Genomic DNA, 13,601 nt, shown 5'->3' on the forward strand with positions numbered 1-13,601 from the left:
AAGGACAGGCTCAACATGTCGTCCCTGCCTTGCTTGTGTGCCAGGTGCCTGCCTCCCCAAGGTCACAGAGGTGTCTGAACAGCCCCACTGGAGCCGGTCCAGAACACTAAAAAGACGTATCACGTGCTTGATCCCGTGCCATGCTAGCATCTCCAAAGAGTTTCATTCGTCGGTGACATCTGACTGCCCAGGTCGACGTGGGTCCTTTTGTTCCTCCCGCCAGGCGGTAACCCACTGGACACTGCACTGGACACAGGACTCTGGGCACAGGACACCGAGCACTAAGGTAATCAGAGACTGGCACCTGACTGGTACTCTGTACACCGCGCTAGAAGCCTTGACGTAGCAGCAGCCTGCATTTACTCCGTCCGACTCCTACCACCTCACTTGACCTGTCCTGACTCTGGCTTTGTTGCTTTCACAACCTGGAACCTCAACACGACACCACCGAAATCCATCAACCTCCCAACACCTACACAACGTCCATATAATCGCCCAGCGCGCCTATATCCGCCGCGTCTCTCGATCCCTACCAGCCTTGACCAGATCCCCCGCTATTCACAATGAACCCCGAGTAGTACGTTGCCTCAACCGCCTCCTCCGCCTCCTTGCCTTGCGAAACGAGGAATCCTCGGGAGTCGCTGCTAAGCTGACCTTGTTCTCTCTCACAGAGTCTCCCCCCCTCATCGATATCGTCTTTTCGATCTTTTCGCTGCCATGGCGCGCAAAGCGCGAAAATCGCCGATATGATTTAGGTTCGACACCGATACTGACCTGACGCCAGGTACGACTACCTCTTCAAGCTTCTCCTCATCGGTGATTCCGGTGTTGGAAAGTCTTGCCTTCTGTTGCGATTCGCCGACGACACATACACCGAGTCCTACATCTCCACCATCGGTGTTGACTTTGTATGAAATCCCCCACTCTGCCGACGCCGACCGATCGGCTACTGACGATAAACCTTAGAAAATCCGCACGATAGAGCTCGATGGAAAGACGGTGAAGCTGCAAATCGTGAGTTAATCCTGGCGGAGAATGTTGTCGAGAAAATGAGGCTGTCGCAAATGCTGACATTTTTATCTACTTGGTAGTGGGATACTGCCGGTCAGGAGCGTTTCCGCACCATCACTTCCTCCTACTACCGTGGTGCCCACGGCATCTGCGTCGTCTACGATGTCACCGACATGGACTCTTTCAACAACGTCAAGCAATGGCTCCAGGAGATCGACAGATACGCCACCGAGGGCGTCAACAAGCTGCTCGTTGGCAACAAGAGCGATATGTCCGACAAGAAGGTTGTCGAGTACACCGTCGCCAAGGTCAGATTACCCCCGCCGGCTGTTGAGGCGACACATTGCCCGACAACTCCCACTCGGACTGTAAAGTTCTTTATTTTGACCATCTGTTTGCTAACCCTCCAAAAGGAATTCGCCGACAGCTTGGGCATTCCCTTCCTTGAAACCTCTGCAAAGAACGCCAGCAACGTCGAGCAGGCTTTCCTGACCATGGCCCGCCAGATCAAGGAGCGCATGGGTAGCACGACCGCGAACAACACGAAACCCTCCGTACAGGTTGGCCCTGGCCACGGTGTCTCCTCGAACTCGGGAGGTGGCTGCTGCTAAATGTATCGTCCCTGATTTCTACGAAGCCCGCTTTCCTTACCTGTGTTCTATGGCATTTTACGGATTTTTCTCGGCGGAGGGGATACAGCTGGGCAGAATGGGCGAGGAAGGGAATGCACAGCTCATGACGGTGTAGGGATTACATTTTGGCTCGGACGATGCTGTGTCGTTCGCTTTTCTCTCCTTCCGCGCAAAGGCTGCTTTCCATACTTCTACGCATAGATGAGTGTTGGTTTGGTTCGTCCCAGCTCCTTCGCACTGCACACACACACAATCGACACAAGATACCTCTGTAACTGGACCCATGGCGTTGTTCACGGCAAACGACCAGGCTCCTGGTGCCTGACGACAATTCAGAAGCCAGACTCTGGGGCGTTCGGTGGGAGACTTCTAGGCATCTCACTGAGCGCAGAGAGAATAACAAGGCCAACTCGATGTGTATTACAAGCGTAGGCTTTGTTTTGTCGGCGTATCGTGTGCTTTGCAATCAAGCTTGGTTGGCCAGGGGGCGAGCACATAGGCAACGCAGCGGGCCGTACGTATGGGTGTCTGCGCGTTTGTTCCCAGCCACATGTCTTCTCTTTTTTTGTTTCCAATCCTTGGCGGCTGCTGCTTTTCTGGTAGATAGGGTCGAAGTAATGGGCAAGTGACGTTTTCCTTCTTGATATTGCGGCAATCGAGGGTGACGATTCCGTTTGTTTCCCAATTCGTGAAAAGCATCCCGCGTGAGGTCTCAGCCTGAACCAATCTAGGCGTTTGCCAACCTAGTCAACGAGCATTTGCATGTCGAACGAGAGTATGATGGGCGGCGCATACGAGGGTTTCGGATCGACCGGTCATCGGGCTCGCCTCACGTTCGACTGTTTGCTCCGTTCTTCCACCTTCTTGGGTACCTGGGCAGTTGTACTACAAGATAGCGTTAGATTTTACTCTTTACGAATCACTTGGAAGTCAAGCCAGGAATCGAACCTACTCCCCAAAGTTAACATAATTGGTTTCCTACCATACATTTCAATCAGTATCCCTTTCACTACTCATATCACAAGTACTGCCCTTTTGCATCAAAATTGTTCTTATAGACATAGGAGAATATATTCTAACCTATATTGAATGGGTGTGGCCCATGATGAAGTGGGGAGAGAATGGTGTTGCCCCTCAAGGAGGTAGCAAGTGAAGAAGGGCTGCGGACGGGTCACGGGACAAGTACTTTGCCCGGGCGTCTTTCCAGCTCTCCGCTTTGGTATCCTTCGAGCGGAGAAGTGCTATAATGAAATGGAAATACAGAAATCGTGCAGCCGGTCGCTTGTCGTTGAGGAATACCGATTCTCTGTCCTAAAGACCTCTAGCTATGCGAGGTCTATCCCCGCCAGGTGTGGGGGTTACGTCGTGAAGGGGGTCATCTTCTATGCCCCTGTCGAGGATGTCGATCTTCCATCGTTTGAGTGGCTTTTCTTCCGGATCAACAGGGACAATGACTAGCTTATAATGGTTGAACCAATACTGGATCAGCGTCGAAAGTAAAAGTGAATTCGCCGGCCCGCTCAATTCGCCCGTTCTCTCACGGAAAAGGTGATCTAAGATCTCATGAGGTACGTTCGAGGAATACGGCACAATGTTCGCAGCGGCATAGCGCTGAGGCAGGGGTTGAGCATGCTCGTCGTCTGGTGTTTCTTCTAGATGCATCCACGAGTCGGTGGCGTGACACCAGCAGTGTTCGTAGGATTCAGCCAAAATATTTGCCATCACGGTGTCCGTCCTGGAGATTTCTGCGGCCTGGTATTGGCAAGATTGCCCTCCGTAGTACAGCAGAGCTTTATTGCGGAACCAATTACTGATTCCCAGGGACTTCGTCTGGTATCTATCAAACCTGCCGTAGCAGGTCTCCACACCCTGGGCTATGGTCCTGGCACAAGGTCCCCAGAGGCTCGCCACGTTGAGATGCTCGATAATACGCGACCTCTTCTGGAACACTGTTTGACCCAGGAAGTCTCGGCACCTTTTCAATTTGGTACATTCCTGCGCCGCCGCATCGCTGTCGATTTCTGCGGATGTTTCTCGAAGAGCCAAGAGATCTTCTTCTATTTGGCAGATCTTGTAGTTCAGATCGAGCCCATCGAGACGCGCCATCGGCACATCGATGCCTTCTCCCTTCAGGCGAGAAAGCTCTGGTCCCTCGATGTCTTTGAACTCGTCGAGTATCTTGTCCAAGTGTACCGAGGTTTGACGGGTTTTTTTTTCTAGATCCTGAGACAATAGGGCAATCTCAGAGTGCTGTTGGATGCGGTGTGGGATGTCGTTGTCGGAGGGGGTACCCGCCGGTATGATGTCCTCGCCGAGGTCGTTACAATCTCCTAGTTGGCTCATCTTGTTGGTCTTGTCTTAAGTGTTGGATGATGAGTATTGGATGATGGATATCGGTTGTTGAATGTTTCGCTGATTCTCAGGGGGGAGGGAGAGACTTCGGGGTCTTGAATGCAGGCAAAGGGCAAATGGAGATGGATTTATGGCGATTCTTGGAGGCGGCATATTGGGTTTTGTGGTTTCCCTCGACTTCCAAGTATCTTGTTATCAAAGAAAATGAACTCTTTGTGAGTCAGAAGTACCATCAAGGGCCACTTGAAAGTTCTCTCCAGTCTCCTCATACTAAATTTATCACCTTAAACTTGAATTCAGAAAATCTTACATCTCTCTAATACTTCAGGTCAGCGTTGTATTCAAATATTAATGGAAAACTGAGATATATACATTCGAAGCCATGTGTCGTGTAAGAAGGTGGGGGATTCTGGAGATAATTTGGGTGGGAGAGCTCAATGGTGTTGCCGGACTTTTGAGCCGGCGTGATAACGATGTCCAGGACTTTGGTGCGTGCCCAGATGTCTTTGTGTGCAAATGCGCAACGACTTGGTCAGGCCAAGTTTCAAAAGCAGTGAGTTGTTCTGGATGGAGATGTCGAAGTAGTCCGAGCTATTGGCAATTATGACCATGGTCCTGATGTTATTCTGTCTCAATTGATGTTGCGATATCCGTCGAGGCCTCTACTTTGAACGTATAGTCCCCTCGAGAGGTCCGACACAAGTCGGTTATTTGATACCTCAAGGTGCCACCATCACTGACGCGCCAAGTAGGCGAAGTATCAACACCAAGAAGGAAGAATGCAGGCGCTCTGAAAGTTTCATTTCGTATCTATGGGAGATCTGTCCCTGGGTATTGTCCAGCCAAGACTGCAACTGAAAGATCGCGCATATGACGCGCTCGGAACTAATGATAAGAGCAAAGAACAAGATCATCGATCTTGAAACCGAGCAGCAAGTATCCATCCATCTCTCGGCCCTCTGCCCCACTTCCCCCTTCGACATGATGTGGCTCTTCTTCTAACATGATGCAACACCTTATGCCATGGTGTTGAGACTGAGAATGAAACGTCGTGATGGGGTCATTTCAAAGAAAAGGAAAACAAGATGCAGGGCCGAGCCATTTAGCCCTACAGATACAAGTAACGGTACAAAGTCACGGAGTGACTTATCAAGCTAGGCCGAGAAACTTAAGGGCCTTGCGGCTGTTTCCCTTCCGGACCTGGTTCTTCTTCAAGAACATGGGCATCAAACGTCTTTCCTCGAGGTCTAGATCGCTCTCGTAGTCCATATCGACGGTTAAGATGGATGTGGCATCGCCGACGCTTTTTCTGTCGCCTCGTCGTGACTTGAATCGGCGACCCATGATTGTTTCTGCGATGGAAGAAGGTCGGGCTGAAGTTCTGATAGAGCCTGATGCTCTATTCACGGCCTTGCGACCACTGGAGGATGGCGGAGACATCGGAGGGCTCATCGAAGCCTGAGGGAATGCCGAGAAGTTCCCGGATTGCCGCTTGCTCTTGACACTACTCTCTTCAAGCTTCTTGCTTTCTTCAGGCAGGTAGAACTTGGAGATGTTGATCAGAGTCTTCCAGATGGTGGACACAAAAGTCGCAACTTCCGCCTCTGTTGCGGTGGATGCGAGGAGAAAGTTGGCCTTGGAAACTGCCAGCCCATCTCGCGAAGATGTCGATGCGGCAGATCTCGATCCCTTGGACTGGAGTGAGCTTGAGCTCGATGCCAAGTCACTCACAGTAGGAATACGTCCCAAGGAGCTACCTCGAACATGAGTGAAGGGAAGTGGCTCCTTGGCCTGAGCATCAATGACTTGGGCAACTTTCATCAAATCGACGCCGACCAACTTCTGCAAAGCGAGGATGGTGGCAAGATGATCCGGAGGGTAGTCGAGAATCAGAAAACGGACTTCGGAGTGCGCAGCAAAGAAAGTCTCAAGATGAGGAATGATAAGCGTCGCCAGAAGATATGAGTTGGTGAAAGGGTTGTCTTGAGTCTGGTTGGCCAGTGGCTGTGCGGTGAAGGACTGCATCGCATTCGCAATGAGATATCTGAGAAGTTTCGTTAGTCAAGAGACGAAAAGATCACCCAAAGAAAAGAACTTACCGGAAATCCAGCCTGCCAGTCCTCGAAATGCCGCTCGACTTTGTGCCCAACTTCTCAAGCTGGCTAGTTACTCCAGAGACAAATGTTTTCTTGACTCCACGTTGCGCACCTATGGCCAAAATTTGGTCTATTCGGTGATTGTCTTTTCTTGGACTTCCACCAGGCTCAACGTCCCGGAATATCGGCTTCCACAGTGCGTCCATCTCGGGAAGCAACGGAAAGTTGAACTGAGAGAACCCTCTTCCCTTGGGTGGGAAGTAGATGTTAAGCACTGATCTGAGGGAGTTCTGCATGGCTACAGCCGTCTGACCGTGCACGGCGTTGAAATCGTGGAACTTATCCTCCGACTCGGACACCATGGGCGGAGGCGTATGCGCAGGCGTAGGCAGAGCTGATCTTATTACAGTCCGGGTGAAAGGCTGGACAGGCTTCGCGGTGTAGGTCGGACCCTGGTAGGAGAAAGGGTCGTACTCTTCTGTGCTGACCTTCGTCGTGGACGTGAACTGGGTGACTTCGGGCTCGGCCAGTTGCCAGGTTGGAGTCTGCGGGGTCGATCTGTCACCATCCGCAGTAGACGTGCCGGAGGAAGCAGAAGAAGGCAGTGTAACAGGATAAACACCTTCTCTGAAAGCCTTGATCATGTATTCCAGGATTGGGTCTGGACTGTCGTCCTTGAAGTGAATGACTAGGTCCTCATAGAAAGGTAGTACAGGTCGGAACGGCGTCTCATTCAGTTCGACATCTTCGGCATCGGTTCCTCTGTCGACATATTTCGACCTAGACTTGGTATGCTTACGTTTGCGCAGTCTCTTCTCGGACGGTGGAGGGGGCGGTAATGCCTTGTTGACTCCCTTATTTGGTCGGGCTGCTTTGACATAGATTGTCTTCGGGCCTTCGACGCGCTTAGCGCTACTTTCGCGTTTTTCGGCGTCTTCGATGAGTTCAACTACCGACACAGGGCGACCCTCGGCAACCTTCTCGGCAGTAGTCTTCTCAGCGGAAAGCAACAAGTTCTCAGCGGAGGGCTTCTCATTGCGAATTTTCTCAGCAGCACTTTGCTCCTTAGGCTTCAGCCGCATGAGAGTGTCTCTATAGCGAGAGTTGCTTCGATGGAGATGGCTAATCGACTGTGATCGCTTCAAAGTCCTGGAAGAGGCGGATGACTTCATACGGACGAGTGAGGCTTGTTCGATGTATATTGGCTCTGTCGAACGGATGCTGAAGACGTCAGATCTGGGAGATGCCACGTCGAGAAGGCCAGGAGCGTTAGGTGAAAAAGATGAGGATACATCATCCCGCTCATATGCCTCGCCCACACAGCTCGGAGACCGAAGTGGAGCAGTGACGATGGGTTTACCGTCACTATCAAAGCCTTCACCGGAGACTCTTTCAAGCTCGTCGAAATTCGTGATGGCGAGCCTGGGTGTTGGGCCAAGATGTGGAGTCGTAGCCTCGACTTGCCCCTCCTCCTTGATATGATCTTCACTGAACTGGCCACCAAAGACGTAGAAGGATGCCATATCACCAAAGGTATCGGCGAAGCTATACATGGGTAGGCTCATGCTTCTCGGGCGCGGACGGCCGGCGGGAGTGGTGAGATCGATGTCGCTGGAAGGCTGTAAGTTTGCAGTTTCCCGGTCGAGAGCATCGGCAGCACGCATAGCTCTGGTGATGGGGTCTTCGCTTATTTCCTCCGAGGTATCAAGGAATGAGCCGCTTGAGTTGGCGGGGTCCTCGAGGCCGGCAACGCCACCTTTAAGAAGGTCGTTGAAGATTGCTTCGGCTTTGGATATATCCCCCTCTGTCTCATTCCGAGAGATGGCTCTGATGCAGACCGTCTGCGCGCTGGGCGTACCGCCATTCATGAAGACCAGTCTCTTACGCTTGGGGGTCGAATCCTTCAAGAATTCCAGAGCGGTGTCCCTTCTCTTGGCGACAGCATTGTGAACTCGCCTGACAAACTTGCGCGCTTCAAACGGCTCATCGGGGTTCTCGGGTTCGAGGAATTCCTTGACGCTGGGAAGGATGGCAATTTGCGATGATATAGGTAGAAGACGGAGCTGAGTCGAAACGAGGTCATGGGGACCCTCGAAGGCAACGAGGCCGCCATGGTATTCAGCAGGCTCGGCCATTGGGAAGAGTCGTCCAGGGAGATGAAGATTGATAGAGGCGTGAAGTTCGCGAACGAATGAGCTGATTATGAATTATGTGGTAGTCGCGGAGAAGAGGTGAGATGAAGCGTTCAAGTAACGCAATTGAGTGTATTCGATTGTCGGAGAGGCCTTGCTAGCGAAGTGAAGAAAACGTCGATAAAAGGCGGAAGGTGTGAATCAGTGCAACCAGTTGCCGATTCTCCCACGTTGGCCAGTTTCGTCCAAGTCAACAGCAAGAGCAGTGACGAGCCGAAAGAGAGAAGAGAAATTGGGATGCGAAAAATGGAGAAATCCAACGGCCACCGGGCGGGAAAAGTATGATGGGCAGACCTGGAGAGAATAAAGAGGTGTAATGGAGTAGGCGTAGACGTAAGCGCGGCCGGCGGCATAAGGGCCAGAAAAGGTGGCTTGGCTCTACCGAGTCGATGTTCCTGATTTAGGGAGACAGGAGAGAGTAGACAAATAGTTGGCGTCTCCAAGCTACGCCCCAAGTCGCTAGTCTGGTTGGCAACGACGCAGTGGCTTCCCGGCGAGAAAAGGGGGATGCGATGTGGAAAGAGTGACCGGATGTCTGGGACGGGATGGTGCGGTAAGCTTGAGGCCTTGTTGGGGTTGGTTGCCTATATGGAAAGATGCGTCGTCTTGTCCGGATGAAAGAAAGAACCAACCAAATCAAGGCCAGAATCCTCAGCCGAGCATCTCATGATCAAATTCCAGTCGTAGTGCAATCCAATGGTGTGCTGCGGCCTGCCAGTGTTGACTACCTTAAGGTACCTCACATTACTGACCACCTGAGGAAGGACTGGCTGGGGCAACGGAAGGTGGCAGACGGCAAGAGGCAGGAAGCAGGAGGTATTGTCGAATGATTCCTGAGGTTCAATGTAGGTGACCCTCGTGACGCCGGAACGCTGGATGCAGAAACGGAGGCGCACCAAGAAATGGAATTGTAAAGGTGAAGACTAAACGGCGCGTCTGCTCTCGGTGTGGGATATCGGAATCCGTCTTACTTCGCCCTTGGCCAACGCTCACTAATGAGCTAGCGAGACCGCGTGCGTTCCTTAGTAAGACGGTAGCGTTCAAAGACACTTCAGGTCGAGATGGGTGACTGGTGGTGGCAGGTCTGGGGCGTTTAGTCGAAAGGTTTACGCTACTTGCTACCACCTACTTGTCTACGTAGAGTTGGAGGCTTGGGGCAAGCTCCTCGGCGCCTTCTCCCTGGTCGTTACTGAATGGCTTGAGACTAGGACCCAAATCGATAATCCGATTTGACCTCAGCGTCGGGCGTCGCAGGAGCCAGTCCGTCGGCGTTTCCAGCTTCGGGGAACAATGGCAGACTGCTTTGGCAGTTGTGCAGGCCGCCGTCACTTGCATCATTGATCGGCTAAGCCATGTAGCCGTTTGACGAACCTACCTACCTACCATGGTAGACTCGTATCGCCGGTATCAGTATCTGGACGTTGCAACTGCGGGCTACTAGCACGACGAACGAAACAAGCGAAGCGAATGTAACACAGAGTCTGCGAGCACTCTGGGCTGACAGCTTTCTATACAATATCTTAAGGCAAGACTAGGTTCCTTGCGGGTGCGGTTGCGACGAGTCTGTGTCGGACAAACAAAGTTGGCCAAACAATAGCCTCCATTTCATCCAGGGCGAACGGATCGACCTACTGCGTAGGTGAGTGAGTGCGAGGCAAGGGTTGTATTCATAGTCTGAAGGGACGGGCATAGTTCCCCATCGAATGCCGTCCCATAGTGTCCGCAAGGCAAGATACGACCCATGCTCTTTGCAAGACCACAGGGCAGCCCGTGCAATAGAGAAACAAGAGGGAAGATCGGGAGGTTGGATGGCTTAGGAGGCTGGAACAAGGGACGCCTGGATGCGGCACTTTGCGATGATGGATGGCGTTCCTTGTGTCTGGCCACTCAGCTGGAGGAGGGTGTGGAAAGTGGGTCTACAAGACGGCGGCTGGCGGGGGCCTCACGGGTGGTCCAGGGTTCAGGGTTCATGTCAGGCGGGCAAAGCGTGGACGAAGCAGGGGCTGTGGACAGGGGTACATGTACTCGAAAAGGAGCCTTGCCCTTTTGGGCGATCGACGACAGGCCTGCTCTTAGTCGGGGAAAAAGGGCCAATCGGCAAGGCAGGATCTGCTCTGGCTGTTTGCTTCCTACCAGTTCCTGCTTATTTTCACACTGCTTACGGAGTACATTTCGTTCATTTCTCACCCAAAATTCCAGCGAAAGATGCCTACAGTAAGGTAGATTCTCACACTCTTTTGTTTGCACTTCCGCCCCCTGCGTCCTGCCTTTGCACGACATACACGTGTCTGCAGGGAAATCCTGTTCCTGCATAGGCTGCGTGACAAGGGCTGTAGCCTGTTCGTCCGGAAGCATTCCTCGAACCTCATCTCACCTCTACCTGTCATATGGGGTTTGACAAGCTTATCACGAGATCTGGTCCTTTGCAAACGGCCGCTGTTCGAGTGCCGCCCATCGCCACCTTGAGTTTCTCAAATTGGGCAAATTTTACCATCGATAGTACAAATTTCGACAGAGTTTCACGTTGGAGCCCCCTTTGTGTGTCGCAGAACCGAGGCACTCGCCCTCAGATCCCCGACTCGCGCCACCAATCCAACTCTATCCCGCATAGTTGCCCCCTAGCCAGAACTCTGTGCCATACTGCGTGTATACGCGCTCCTCTTCACTCACCATCTCCACACGCCGTCGCAGTCTACCCGAGTTTTCGCTCTTTTACGAGCAACTAGGTTGGCCAACCGTGTCACGGACACGCGTGCAGTCCACAATACGAACAATTGCTATCGGCATCAGGGAACCAGCTTCTTGCCACGCTATCAGTCTATACTTTGGCATGGAGGGATCACTAGGACGCATCTGAGGAGACAGGATTGCCGAGGCAGACACTTTACGACACCAGACTCGATACAAAATTTGCACGGACTCGTCGCTTTGCCTTCAAAAAATGCGCCTCAATTTTACCCAGCACACATTGGAAACCGTGGTTCCAGCAACGTGCCCGCTCCGTTCATAAATGATGGGAATGCAACGGATACTGTTAGACTTTATGTCCTGGCAAAGAGCCATTGGCTGTATGGACATCGCTCTTCCTTGGGCGCCAACAACATGCTGCAGAGGCGCCAATATGTCGAATTTTGTCATCCATCAGACTTATCATAGCGCTCTCAACCACGAACCTGCGCGCGTAACATGGCCTTTACAGAGATAGGTACACCAGGAAGCCCGAGCCTGGATGTTGTCCGACGTTGTACGAAACGACCAGCATACCAGCTCTAGATGTGCTCATACAAAAGCATACCAAGTTACCTCGCCATTCTAGGATGCAGCTTACTACTTCATTACCTACCTTCAGCATATTCTCAGGCTCCTTCACTTTTGGGAGCAATCTACCTCTGCGTGCAGCCGTCCTACACAAATTGCTTTTTCGTGGGCAAATTGAAGAGGGATCTGCCAGCCTTGATTAGCGCCGCTCCATATCCCAGCTGGGCAGCAGATCGATCTTCGATAATCCACAACGCGGCGTCTCTGGGGCCTATCCCGTGTTCTCGGATCGCCAGGCAGTACGTTGCTCTAAACTTCTAAAGGGCTGATCCAGCCAGGCTTTGAGCGTTCCCCACCACCACTGTATCGTTTGCCCTTTGAGTCAGTTCCTGCAGTAACGGGACGACTTTGTCATCAGAGGGAGCGGTGAAGGGCTTGAAACAGACTAAATGCGGCCTTTGTTGTACGGCAGACAACCTGAATCGTTGAGACGGCGGCCACGGATCACAACGTTGCCTCGATTGGGACACGCCAACCGCCCTAGACTCTTCGATATTCCCCACCACGTTTGCATAAGCTGTGTCTTGCATCACCTGCAGCATTTGGTCTTTATGTACCATTTTTTCTGCATGATAATTGTCCGGCGGCTCACAGACTGCGCTACACACGTACCCAGTGCACACGTATACACCTTGAATGTATTCGAACGCGTCGTCGCGAACCCGCCGGCTGGCACTAACGATTTAGACAAGACGTCTCAATAGACGCGTCGTGGACCTTGAGAAGTAATCAATGCGTTTTTCACTCAGCATCAACATATCGGCTGGGACCCATCAAGCCGAGGCCACGGAGCGGCTAAAGTGTCTCATCTATAGCCGCACTTGGGGAAGCCTAGATCCCTGATCTGCCCGTGCGGTTTGATGGGAAATGTGGAAAACGAAGAAAGAAATCTCCCTTCGACGTCTGTGTTTCATCTGTTGGCAATAGCGAGACCTTTACATGGCCACCTGTTAGTCGACCCAAGGACGTCTTTACATGCTGTCAAAAGATTCAAAGTTCGAGATTCCCGCGGCTCTTCTGGTCGCACAAGCCCTTCCGCCGGCAGTCGTACCCCTGATCCATACGTTGATCGCGGCCGGCTTGAACAACAGCCCATAGTTCCCCAATCCAATCCAGGATTCCCTTGGATGGACAATTCAGCTCAAGCTTGGCTGCATCGTGGTTCTGGCCCATTGCCACTTTTTATATTGTGATAGGCGAGGGTGGCAGCTAGGCGACCGCCGCGTTTCGGCAACCTCGCATGCTCGCACGGGCTGGCAAGCCATTGAAGCCACTAATTCCTGTTAGCTATTTGAGCAGATGTGCTTGAATACGATGCCAGTCTCTCCACCAGCCACGGGCATGCAAGTGGCACTTGCTGGCGTGAGTCTTGGGGATCGGCCATCATCGTGGACGACCTAGTATGGCGGGCCTGGTTCGGAAGACTGATCCGGGTGACCGGGCCGCTAGATAAGTGCTGAGCACAGAGGCAGCTCCGCCATTCTAGGAACACGGATGAAAACATATGCGGAATTGAGGACGGCGTTTGAAAGGTCGTTGGTATGAAGTACTCTGTATACGAGCATGGTACGCCAGACTACGATGATGACCATCACATATCACGGCAGCTCCCACAGAGCAACACGTGGAGCCCACTCGAACGAATAATTATAGTCAGTTTTTCCTTGGTGAAATCGGCGACATCCCAGCGGACAAGATACGCCACGGATCGACCGGCTGCATGGAATGCCGCAGATGTCGACATGCCCTGCATCTCCCGTCGAAAGAGAACAGCAACTTAACTCCGAGAAGGACGTTGATTCCATACCCTCGGCAATCTCAGGTGAAATTCAGAGACCCATGTAAGATTCTGTCCGTTTGCCACGTCATCCCAACCGTTGATTTTTGCCTGTATAGCTTTGTAGATGTGATGCCGCCAATATGCCACTTCCGATAAGAGACTCCCCAACAATAGCCATTGCCTCGGGCAGGCCGAGACACTGATGGCATTCAGGCAGTCT

At 52.2% G+C, this 13,601-nt stretch overlaps 4 protein-coding genes across 4 annotated transcripts; 1 reads left to right on the forward strand and 3 right to left on the reverse strand.

Annotated features, from left to right (window-relative positions):
• Positions 1-563: 563 nt before the first annotated feature.
• CPAR01_06220 (GTP-binding protein ypt1) lies at positions 564-1,622 on the forward strand (the record flags this gene model as incomplete). The annotated part of the gene is made up of 5 exons (XM_060490494.1): positions 564-574; positions 785-908; positions 967-1,014; positions 1,092-1,319; positions 1,425-1,622. 5 exons carry the CDS (start codon positions 564-566, stop codon positions 1,620-1,622), a joined length of 609 nt encoding a protein of 202 aa, XP_060351960.1.
• Positions 1,623-2,954: 1,332 nt separating this feature from the next.
• On the reverse strand, positions 2,955-3,986 carry CPAR01_06221 (uncharacterized protein; the record flags this gene model as incomplete). The annotated part of the gene is made up of 1 exon (XM_060490495.1): positions 2,955-3,986. The coding sequence occupies one exon, from the start codon at positions 3,984-3,986 to the stop codon at positions 2,955-2,957; it is 1,032 nt and encodes a 343-aa protein (XP_060351961.1).
• A 1,158-nt stretch (positions 3,987-5,144) lies between these two features.
• On the reverse strand, positions 5,145-8,226 carry CPAR01_06222 (uncharacterized protein; the record flags this gene model as incomplete). The annotated part of the gene is made up of 2 exons (XM_060490496.1): positions 5,145-6,039; positions 6,095-8,226. 2 exons carry the CDS (start codon positions 8,224-8,226, stop codon positions 5,145-5,147), a joined length of 3,027 nt encoding a protein of 1,008 aa, XP_060351962.1.
• A 1,588-nt stretch (positions 8,227-9,814) lies between these two features.
• On the reverse strand, positions 9,815-9,973 carry CPAR01_06223 (uncharacterized protein; the record flags this gene model as incomplete). The annotated part of the gene is made up of 1 exon (XM_060490497.1): positions 9,815-9,973. One exon carries the CDS (start codon positions 9,971-9,973, stop codon positions 9,815-9,817), a length of 159 nt encoding a protein of 52 aa, XP_060351963.1.
• Between the last annotated feature and the right edge of the window lie 3,628 nt (positions 9,974-13,601).

This window comes from Colletotrichum paranaense (genome assembly GCF_030867605.1).
Source record: "Colletotrichum paranaense strain IMI 384185 chromosome Unknown Scaffold_4.1, whole genome shotgun sequence".
Lineage (NCBI taxonomy): Eukaryota > Fungi > Ascomycota > Sordariomycetes > Glomerellales > Glomerellaceae > Colletotrichum > Colletotrichum paranaense.